General features: G+C 41.7%; 1 protein-coding gene across 3 annotated transcripts; it reads right to left on the bottom strand.

Moving 5' to 3' along the window:
- Positions 1–1,891: 1,891 nt before the first annotated feature.
- Positions 1,892–10,118, bottom strand: GGCT (gamma-glutamylcyclotransferase). Of its 3 annotated transcripts, XM_002818083.5 has the most exons (4): positions 9,833–10,118; positions 5,802–5,947; positions 4,056–4,191; positions 1,892–2,506 (listed from the first exon to the last, which is right to left on the bottom strand). In XM_002818083.5, exons 1-4 carry the CDS (start codon positions 9,971–9,973, stop codon positions 2,363–2,365), a joined length of 567 nt encoding a protein of 188 aa, XP_002818129.1. In that variant the 5' UTR covers positions 9,974–10,118; the 3' UTR covers positions 1,892–2,362. The 3 variants fall into 3 exon arrangements, with proteins under 3 accessions (XP_002818129.1, XP_009241158.1, XP_054415323.1); XM_009242883.4 differs by lacking the exon at positions 4,056–4,191 and having other exon boundaries at positions 9,833–10,116; XM_054559348.2 differs by lacking the exons at positions 4,056–4,191; positions 5,802–5,947.
- Between the last annotated feature and the right edge of the window lie 1,037 nt (positions 10,119–11,155).

Genomic DNA, 11,155 nt, shown 5'->3' with positions numbered 1-11,155 from the left:
ATATCTTAAAACCTTGGGGATCTAAATGTGTTTTTTCTTAACAAATCAGTTTTTCTGCTCTCATTCATGATGTATCATTTTCCTTATTATCTTTTACATTTTTAAGGGAAGTCCTGAGAACCTAAATTTAAGCTTTCTCCAGAGAGGATTTGCTTTTGCTTCTGCTTCTGCCGGGAGCCACTGGGGCTACCAACTGGGGACCATTTTAGTTCTCTTTAAGGGTCCTGGCTTCATACAGAGTTCTCAGGTTCAGTTTTCCTGTCCTGCAGCAAGGGTGCTCCAGCGTTAGTAGTCCAATTCTAGAGCTATTACTGGCGTTTGTACCCAAGAACATCAGGATCATTTGTTTACCAGTACTCTTTGTCTTTTCAGCTCACAGTTCATCTTTCTTCTTTTTGTGGAGGAGGAATTGGTACACCTTGAAGATTTTCCTTATTTTCTTGCAAGTCCAGAGGTGGTTTTCAAAAACTATTTGTTATAGTTTATACACGATCTGTCAGTATTGTTGTTACAGGGCCAAAATCACTGGTAGAAAGGGAAACCTCTTACATATAACATTTGCATTTTAAATATTACCTTGAAAACAATAAAAAAAAAAACCCAGTATTTCTCATGATTATCAGACTTTTCTTTCTTCATTTTTTTTTTTTAGACAGGGTCTCGCTCTGTTGCCCAGGCTGGAGTCCAGTGGCACAATCATAGCTTGCTGCAGCCTAGAACTCCTAGGCTCAAGTGATCCTCCCACCTCAGCTTCCTGAGTAGCTGGGACTACAAGTACGTGCCACTATACCTAATTGTTTAACTTTTTTGTAGAGACGAGTTTTTGCTGTGTTGCCCAGGCTGGTCTTGAGCTCCTATCCTCAAGTGATCCTCTCACCTCTGCCTCCCAAAGAGTGCTGGATTACAGGTGTAAGCCACCGTGCCCAGCCCCAGATTTTTCTTAAAAGGCAGACATGAAGGTTTTTATTGTTAGCATTTTGAATTCTCTAACCAAAGTTGTCATTTTATGTGAGAGATTATTAGAATAATATTCAATTCTTAGTATCTACAGCAAAACTGAGCCTTGCTCACTATACTACTATAAGCCTTATAAGTCGGTTCTTGCTCACTGACAAACTTGGTTTTCTTGGGAGGAATTAAGAACAAGGAGAAAACTAGAATATGGGAGTGGATATATGGGAAATAGTGAGGTGTGACAGCTATGCAAAATGGTCTAACATGTAGTCTATGACAGCCTCACTACAGAATTGCAGCTGTAGCCTGAAAATTCCTTTTACATTTTTCACAAGAGAACACATTTTTATTTTATACTCCTGCAACTAGATCAGCCGCATTCCAGTTCAGAAGGCACAGCTCACTGCATTCCACGGAGACATTAAGAGAATTTTTGATAACTAATATGCATGACTCTTGTTTCCTTCATTTATTCAGTAAATAAATTTAAGGTCACCATTTCTTGAAAAGCCAAGTGCCTCTGCTTCCCCACATTTTTCACTTCACAGTACTGACTCTCCTACTTTAAAATTCAAGGATGGCTGGACAAATTTAATTCTTCAATAAAATAAGAATTGCTAATACTTACCATATGCCACTTTCTATCCTAAGCTGCTTATATATATATATTATCCTCATTTAATCCTCAAAATAATCCTAAGATGTAGATGTTTTGATTATCCTCACTTTATATGTGAGGAAACTGAGACACAGAGAATAAACTAACCCAAAGTCTCACAGTGAGAAATGGTGGCACAGACAATTGATCCTTGGCTATTTGGCTCCAGAGTCTGTACAATACTACTCTACTACAGATGCTGCATGGCCAAGACCAGACCCAGCATGTGTGATGATTTAACAACATAATGAAATGAAGTACTTTAGTAGAGACAACAGGTTAAACCACAAATACGTTTATTCCTCTAAAAACAGTATACCATCTTTCCAATTTTCAAAATGTTATTATCAATTGTCTGCAGATTACTCTCATTAAGCTGATTTTTAAAAATCTCAGACAGAGCAGAGCAATTCACCAGCACCATCATCAAGTGAGCTACAAATCTATCTTTTACCAGAGCAAGGAAACACTTAAGATCAATTCAAGAGAATAGCTTTCAGTGTTCACAGAAGGGGTACTCACATTCATTTGTCACATATTTCAGGCCCTCATACACCCCTTTTAAATTGTCTAACTCCTATCCCAGTTTCTTTTTATAGTCTGAAAACAAGGAATCACCCAAGTAAGATACTCCTTCAGAGCACTGCTGAAAATGGATCAAATACGGAGATCCCCCAGATCCCTGTTCTCAAGTGTTAAAAATATTTTATATTAGCACATAGAATACCCTTAGATATATTCTGTTATGTTCTAAAGAGTTTGTGTTTCCCCCTTTTTGATGATGTCTTCAATTTCTTCTGAGACCTTTCCTGTATAGTCATTTGGTTCTATTGCTTTTAACTTCTCTTGATACTCCAGCGGCAAACCATTTTCTTTTGCACCCATGCAGATAATCTGGAAATGGTTAAAACAAACAAACAAACAAAAAAACTCTTTTAGTTAGGAATATAATTTAATGTACCATACCACAGCTTTATTTGCCTTCTCAAAGTATGAAATACTAGCTTTCAGATAACTCTGGAATAAACAATTATATAACAAATAGAATACTGTCATTCCTCTCACACTGAGCATGAATGTGTATGGAGTTTCCAAAGCCAAATGAAGCATCCTCATGGAATATCAACTTTCTCAATATATGATTTTAAATATTTTAAGACAAACATATCTATATAGAATTTATATGACCTTTTAAGAAAAAAAAATACCATTCTTCAAAAAAAATTTAAAGTTTACAGAGAGCAGTCTTGGTTGCAATGCCAGAGTTTACCCTTGCTCTGAATTGGACATGGGGGAATAAGTGGCAACTGTGTTTAGCGGTACTTTCATAATCTATACCAGGCTAATTTCTCTAGGTTCCATACTAAAAAATTCCAGACGAGGCCTAGGAACCAGATTACCTATTACAGGTGCCATGACCTGATTGGGCCTGACAATAGAGAGCTAAGCTTAGGTTCTAAACAGAATGTTGGGGTCTCTATCCCACATTCTTGTCTTGTGCTTGCAAGGGTGATTTCCCTGATTCTGAAAGGCAGTGTGACGTTTCTTTCTCCGCCTAGGGATGAAACACATTTCAGCAGTAGAAAGTATGTTTTTTTCCCTTATAAAAATGAATCTTGGTATTCACAAAATACTCTGCTATGGGGAGAAAAACATTATAAAAGCATATATATATATATATACACACACACATACACATATATATATACATATACGTATATATATAGAAAGAGGAAGAGACAGCAAGAGAGAGAGACTAAATCTATTAAAATACACTCATAAATATTCTTTTCTACTTTAATACATGTCTACATCATAAAAATGAAGCAAAAATTTATTGCCAGGCAAAAGAGAGAAAGGAAGAAAGAAAGAAAATACATGTCTAGAATTCTGACTCACATACATTTCTAAAAATTTTTTTAAATAAATAGTTTTAAAAACATAATTCTATTATTACACATAATATTTTTGAATCTGTACATTAGGTAAATATCATTTTTATATTTAAAAACATTTTTATTAAATGTTTACATGGAATTTAAAACATACAAAACCTTTTATTTCTTTTTTAGAAATTTTTTTGAGAGCGTCTCACTATCACCCAGGCTGGAGTGCAGTGGCCTGATCTCAGCTCACTGCAACCTCCACCTCCCGGGTTCAAGCAATTCTTATGCCTCAGCATTCCAAGTAGCTGGGATAACAGGCGCTTGCCACCACGGCCTGCTAGTTTTGTATTTTCAGTAGAGATGAGGTTTCACCATGTTGGCTAGGCTGGTCTCAAACTCCTAACCTCAGGTGATCTGCCTGCCCCAGCCTCCCAAAGTGCTGGCATTACAGGCGTGAGCCACCACGTCGGGCCTAAAGTCTTTTAAAAACAATATATTCTTTGGTTTCTCTCAGTGAAATTTAAAAAGTAATCACCACCAGTCTGTAAATAGCTTACCTTTTTATACTGTGGGGATGGGGGAGCACTTTCATAATTTGTCATCAGATAACTTCGACAGGTTATTTCTCTTCCTTCTTGAGTTGCAACTTTAACTTCTATTACAACATACATTCCACTTTTAACCCCTTCTTGCCTGAAACCAGAACAGCCAAATTTTAACCATATTTGACCTAGCCAATTTAGCTCACCGGGTAAGGTCTTTTTATAATAGTCAAGATGGGGTATAGGATTAAACATTTAACTGCATATGAGCATACTTGCTCCCTATGTATTTGGGGTAGAGAATATATAAATTTACCACATCAAAAGTAAGTTTAGCATTTAGGCTGGGTATGGTGGCTCACACCTGTAATCCCAGCACTTTGGGAGGCCGAGGCGGGTGGATCACTTGCGGTCAGGAGTTCAAGACCAGCCTGGCCAACATGGTGAAACGCCATCTCCACTAAAATACAAAAATTAGCCGGGCGTGGTGGTGGGCACCTATAGTCCCAGCTACTCGATAGGCTGAGGCTGGAGAATCACTTGAACCCGGGAGGTGGAGGTTGCAGTGAGCCGAGATTGCACTGTGGCAATCCAGGCTGGGAGACAGCAAGACTCCATCTCAAAAAGAAAAAAAAAAGGCCGGGTGCAGTGGCTCACACCTGTAATCCCAGCACTTTGGAAGGCCGAGGCGGGCAGATCACCTGAGGTCAGGAGTTCGAGGCCAGCCTGACCGACATGGAGAAACCCTGTCTCTACTAAAAAACAGCACAAAAAAAATTAGCCTGACATGGTGGCGCATGCATGGCTGTAATCCCAGCTACTTGGGAGGCTGAGGCGGGAGAATCACTTGAACCCGGGAGGTGGAGGTTGGGGTGAGCCGAGATCATGCCATTGCACTCCAGCCCGGGCAACAATAGCGAAACTCCATTACAAAAAAAAAAAAGTAAGCTTAGCTTAGCATTTCAATTAGAAGGCCTGAGACATAATATTACTTGTTATACTCCTAACATAACTCTCCATATTTATCTTGTCTTAAAAGAGGCTTCAATGTAGTTTTTTTTTTTTTTTTTTCAACTTTATACCACGGAAACATTGTTCTTTGGGCTACAAAAATGGATGGTGTTCTGACAGCAAGAGAATATCAACCTAGAACAAAGGTAGAGAGGATGGCTCATTCTCCTTCACAAATGAGGCAAAGTATTGAGCATGTCAGATAACCCTCTCTTCTCAAGGCCTACTCTTTCTGCAACTTTTCTTTGTATGAAATGCTCTGCCACACAACTCTGAGAGCTCTAGTTATAAAAAGTATCAAAGCATTTCTAACATGTTGTCAAATGCTTTTACAAAGTATTACTTATTTACTGATTCACCTGCCATCTTAAATAATTGTTCTTTAAAAACTGAATTCAAGTACTTTCAAAATCAACAAAAATATGTAACAATTACAGAAATCTTCATGCCTTTTCACAGTATGAAACTACAAAGAAAAATTACGAAAGACAATAGAATGAAAAATAAGGGCTTCCATCTTTTAAATAAGAGATTACAAACATCCCCCCAAATCTTTATCAGAAAATATAGCCTTTCTAGACCTTTTAGCAAACTCACATTATCATGCCTTTTATGTTGACTCTAAAAGTATAATGAATATGGCTGTAGTATGTGGTTTTGAAAAACTAACACTAACACAGATACACATCCTCACATACAATCTGCTTTCTGAATTAGTTACTGTTTAACTTATAATTAGAAGCCACCTACTCATCCAGAGAATTTAAATTGCTTTTGTTCATTTTCCATACTACTCCCCATACTTCATCGCCAGGACTCTGAAAAATGGTGGCTATCCCTCCATGCCAAGTTTGACTTGTTTTGCCTTGGGAATTGCCAAAGTCAAGCTTAAAATCCTACAAAGGAAATCAAAGTGATATGATCAATATCCACTTGAATCCAAATTTCCCTCATCAAAATAAAAAGGATTTACCTTGAACTCCATGCAATTAAAACATTCAATAAACTGAGTTCCTTCTATGCGTAAGCAGCTGTGGAAAATATAAAGTTAGACAAGGACCCAGATCCCAAGGATTATGTTTTTTAAATATTTTTCTTTAAAAATGAAACATACACTGAATATGTATAGACATCTTAATAAAAACAAAAAGTTTAAGGAAAAAAAAAATCCCATAACCCCAATGCCTTAACACAACTGTTTTCATTTTTGCAAATTACTTCCCAGTCTTCTTACATACACATAAACTTTTACTTAGAGACAAGCTGGTTGATGGCTACATGTGGGTTATAATATTCTCTCTCCTTTTATGTCTGTAGAGTATCCTACCAACATATATCACCAAATTTGCCCTGAGGGACCTGGCATTTGAAGATGAATGATTTGTGTACTTATGAACACCAATACTCATGAATTATACTAATTTATCTACAATAATCATAAGAGCAGCTAACACTAACTGCAAATGGGAAGGCCATTTAAGCAGGGGATGAGCATGCCCAAAGGCATGGATGAAAGGGTGTGTTTTGGGGGCCAGGTGCAGGGGCTTACGTCTGTAATCCCAACATTCTGGGAGGCCGTGGCGGGTGGATCATTTTGTATACAGTGCTATTGGCTAATATATAATATAATTATGGACCTTTCCCTTTTATTTTGCTAACAACTTTCTTATACCTATTTTACAGCAATAAACACTGTGGGTTAGAAAGATTAAGCAACCTTCCTAAGGTCTTGGAACTAATAAGTAATGAAATTAGTTTTCTAGTTTAACTTCTTTCCTCACAGAGGTGGGCAATCAGGGGATAGAGTCCTGGGGAAGATTAAAAATCCTTACATGAAAAAACAAACTAAAAAATAAACAAAAACAAAACAAATAAAAAACAGAATCCTTATGTGGCTTATTTGGTCTAGGGAGATTTCTTTCCATCTTTCCAGAGCTTAGTTTCCTTATAGATAAATTTAAAAGGTTGAACTAAATGATAATTCTAGGATCCTTTTCAGGTTTATATTTTATCCCTGTCACTTATATTTTCTCGAAAAACTTGTCAGACATCTCAGGAATTGGGTTGGTTGGAGTGACCAGTACCTTTATTCAGCATAAGAGATGTTCTTCTGGGACCACATGTCTCTGGCAAGACAACAGGAGATCTGATAAAAGTTACAATTCACACTAACTGGTTGTGTATTGCTAAATCCAATAAACTATTTTCATTCCTCATCTTGTTCCACTTCTCAGCGGAACATAGGTAACCACCTTCTGATCTGCCTCTTTCCTGATTTTCAGGCTGTTCCCTGATCTCAATCCCCTTTGCCAACTCCTCCTCCATTACCTGATTTTTAAATGTTGGAGTTGCTCAAGGCTCAGTCTAGGCCATGGGTGTCCAACCCTTTGGACGCAAGAACTTTTTTGCTTACCTGTGGTGGTGGACATCATGAAAATTATGCATGGGCCTTTTTTTTTTTTTTTTTTTTAGCTCATCAGCTATCATTAGTTTTAGTGTATTTTATGTGTGGCCCAAGACAATTTTTCTTCTTCCAGTGTGGCCCAAGGAAGCCAAAAGGTTGGACACCCATGGTCTAGGCCATTTTCTCTATTCATTCGGCAATTTGCCCAAGACATTCTCATCCCCTCCAATGGCTTCAAATATTCTGATCATCTTTAAACCCAGACTAGATCTCTCTTCTGAGCTTCAGAAGTGCTTAGAACAGGGCCTAGCACACAGTAAGTACTTAATAAATGTTTGCTAATATTATTCTGTTCACTTGACTGTTTAGCAAGCATTTCAAATTCAAAATGTTCAAACTGAACTTAAAATTGTCTCCTCCCAAACTGGATTTTCCTCTTTTCTCTGCAAACATCACCTGCATCTACCTGGTGCTAAAAACCTGAGTCATCTTTGATATTCTCTTCACACTCAATCACTATGCTTTAACAATGTTATCTCCATATTAGTTCTCAAATCCACCCACCCTGCCCTGCCACCACCCTAGTTCAAGATGCCATTCATTATCTTTGGCATAAATTGCTGCGAAAACTTCTTGAACTCTCCACATCCACTCTTCCCTCCTTCAAATCTATTTTCCATGTGACCAGAATGGGCTTTTGGAGATAGAAATCTGATCTTTCATGTGCTTTAGTTCGGCAGTGTGTCTTATTTGGCTTCTGTGGTCCTGGAAGATGTGGCCCTTCCACATATCTCCAGTCTTCATGCCACATTCTTCTTACTAAACTCCAGCCACACTGACTGAAAGATCCAGCTTCCTCTTTCTTCAGGTCCTTTGCAGAAGATGCTGTTCCCTGTTTTGTGTGTTCCCCACCTCTGCAATCATTCAGGTCTCAACTTAAAAGTCACATTTCCAGGCAGGGCTTTCCTGAGCATCCTGGTTAGGTCAGGTACCCTGGTCACACACCCCATTGCACTTTGCATGCCTCCTTTTTAAGATGGACCATATACCTGTAACTGAATAATCCCTTGTTTAATATCTCTTCCCCTTGCCCTGACTATAAGCATTTGGACTCCCTTCCTACAGTTGGGAAATTCCCTACTTCACGAGTTTGGGAATAGGGAGTACCAGAGCCGGACTCCCATTTTTGAGGCTTCAAAGGCCAGAAGCTGCTTCTCTCAGTTTTGCTTAAAGTCATGGCATGGGTACGTGGCCAAAACTTAGCCAATCAGGACATTCTGGGGCTTTCAATTAGAAGCTAGTGCCCAAGACAGCAGGGACTCCAGAGTTGCTGACACATTTGGGTTTCAGAAACTGCAGGGATGTACAGAGGCAGGCAGTGTCCAGGGCAGGGGGTGGTGGTGGTGAACAATACAGCATCCACGTTTACCAAGTTCAGCAGTGGCGCCGAAGAGGCTCCGTGGGCTGGTTCTGTTGTGTGATGCCCACTGTATTACAGTTGCTGCGCCTCCCTTTATGCTTGTCCGTTTTTTGTCAGCTTTGTACTCCTGCCTTCCTGGTCATTCTGTGAGCTCTCCAATAGCCTTTCAACACATTCTTTTTTTCTTTTTTTTTTGCTTAAATCAGCCAGTTTCTGTTGCTTGCAACTAAGAACTCTGACGAGGTTAGCAGAGATCATGTTTGTCTCATTCGACGCTGTCAAAAAGGTTTTGTACATAATCTATTGCACCTCTCTCCTACAGACTGAGAGTTCCTCAAAACAGCCACTTTACTCAATCATGTTTATACCCTTAGTGTTAAGTGCCGGCAGAATATGTGCTAAATGAATGAATGGACTGGGCTGAAGAGCAATGATTTACCAACACTGGTTATAGTTCATCCAGCCCCTTAACCTAACTGAACACAGCATTATTACGAATAAGACATGGTCCCAGCTTTCAGGACCTCTCAGATGAGCAGCAAAAGGCAGGTAAATGGATTTTCACAATGCCAGGTGAGAAGTGCTGTAACAAAGGTATGTGCAGAACAGAAGGCAACCAATTCCCAGACTCGGGTCAGAGAAGACTCCCCAGAAGTACCAACTGTATGCAATCTGTTAAGTTAGTGGACGAGAGGCCAAATCGGTGCAGACCGAGCAGCTGGTGCAAAGGCCAGGAGGCGGAAAACTCCAGGCAGCCCGAGAGGGCACCGTGGCCGGGGCAGCGCCGGGCAGTGGGCGCAGCGGAGGAGGTGGACCCGCCCAGGAGGCGGAAGCCGCGTCCTAGTACCCTCATCAGGAAGAACTGCATTCCTGGCCCGATCGGCCACCTGTGCCCCCGAGGAAAAGCCTTCTGGGCATCCAGGCCCCGGCGTGGGTAGCGCGGGCGGGGCCACTCACCTGCAGGCGGGCCACACAGAAGAACGCCGCGGAGGGGTTTCGGAGGTGGATCCTCTCTGTCAGCAGGTTGCTGCCGTAGGCAAAGTACAGAAAACTCTCCTCATCTGGACCCGTGACGTCCTTGCAGCCCGAGTTCGCCATGTCCCACTACACGCCTGCACGGGTGCCTGGAGCAGAGCTGTAAGGAACGGCCAGAGAGCGCAACACTGGGGCCCACTACCCCGGCGCAGTGACCGCTGCGCCGCAGCCTCAGGGTTAGGGGACTGGCGGGAAGCGTTGGCCGGTCGAGTCAGGAGCGAGCGCTCTCCTGATTGGCTGCCAGTCCCCACCGACCTGAGTCGCCCCCTTTGATTGGCCATCCCCACGGCCTTCTCTCCGCCTTCCGATGAGACTCAGAAATAGTCTGTTCTGAAGCAACTCGGCGCTGGCTCCTCATTGGACGCGATCTACTGATGTCCCGCCCCCCCTTGTTCAAGGCTTCCTTTGATTGCGGGGCGGACAGGCACTCCTCACAGGCCGGTCGGGTCCGATGGGCACTGGCTGAAGGTCGCGGCGCGTGCCTGGTTTCTCCGCTCTGGGCTGCGCGTGTGTGGTTCTTTGGTACTTTCTGTGCCTTAGGAAGTTCTGGTGAGATCTGAGGCGAAACAGCGGCCCTGGCCACTCCATCAACGGCTCCCTCATCCGCTCGCCCGGTCCTGCCTTCCTGGCCTAGAGGAGTCGGGCAGGACGGGTCCGTTCACCCTTTCTGCTGGTTCCCGCACCCCCAGCCTTAGTCATCAACCTGACCCCTTTCCACAGACCCGTCGCCTCCTGGAGCGGCCCCTCTGAATGCCTGGGACTCCCTTCCCTGTTGCATGGAAGTTACATGCCTGGGCTTAAATCCCGACGCTGCCATTTACTAGCCAAGTAACTTTGGGCACCTCTGGTCTCCGTTTCCTCTTTTTAAAAATTGGGATCATAATATAAGTTAGGGTCACAGTAGAAACCCCTATATTGTGTTTTGGTTCCCCCCTTCCCCCACACACACACATCCTGAGTGTATTTTTTGAAACCTATATTGTTAATTTTTGAATGAAAATAAGGGCGTAGGAGCATCGTCTATCCTTGACACCCAGCTATTAATCTCTAAATACCACCCCCCACTAAAAGGTACCAAGCGATCCTTCGAGAAATGACTGATGCCAGGTCAGGAGCTAGGAGTGAATGAGGACAACTTGGAACATCTTGTGTCAGAAAGTCAGGACGCCTCTCAAGACGAACGAGGTCCTTCTAAAAGGACATGGGAGCCAGCCTAAAGTTGCCCACTGGCCAAAATTAGAACAA

Source organism: Pongo abelii, chromosome 6, assembly GCF_028885655.2.
Source record: "Pongo abelii isolate AG06213 chromosome 6, NHGRI_mPonAbe1-v2.0_pri, whole genome shotgun sequence".
Lineage (NCBI taxonomy): Eukaryota > Metazoa > Chordata > Mammalia > Primates > Hominidae > Pongo > Pongo abelii.
Note: the sequence above shows the minus strand (reverse complement) of the source record. Positions and strands in the feature narration are given on the sequence as shown.

What these genes read in the sequence shown, in the direction of transcription:
- GGCT (XM_002818083.5), bottom strand. Translation starts at nt 9,973, where the DNA reads ATGGCGAACTCGGGCTGCAAGGACGTCACGGGTCCAGATGAGGAGAGT. An exon ending in TCTGTGTGGCCCGCCTGCAG is followed by an intron (nt 5,948 to 9,832) that starts GTGAGTGGCCCC and finishes TTTCCTTTGTAG; the next exon opens with GATTTTAAGCTTGACTTTGG. An exon ending in AATTTAAATTCTCTGGATGA is followed by an intron (nt 4,192 to 5,801) that starts GTAGGTGGCTTC and finishes TTCTGGTTTCAG; the next exon opens with GCAAGAAGGGGTTAAAAGTG.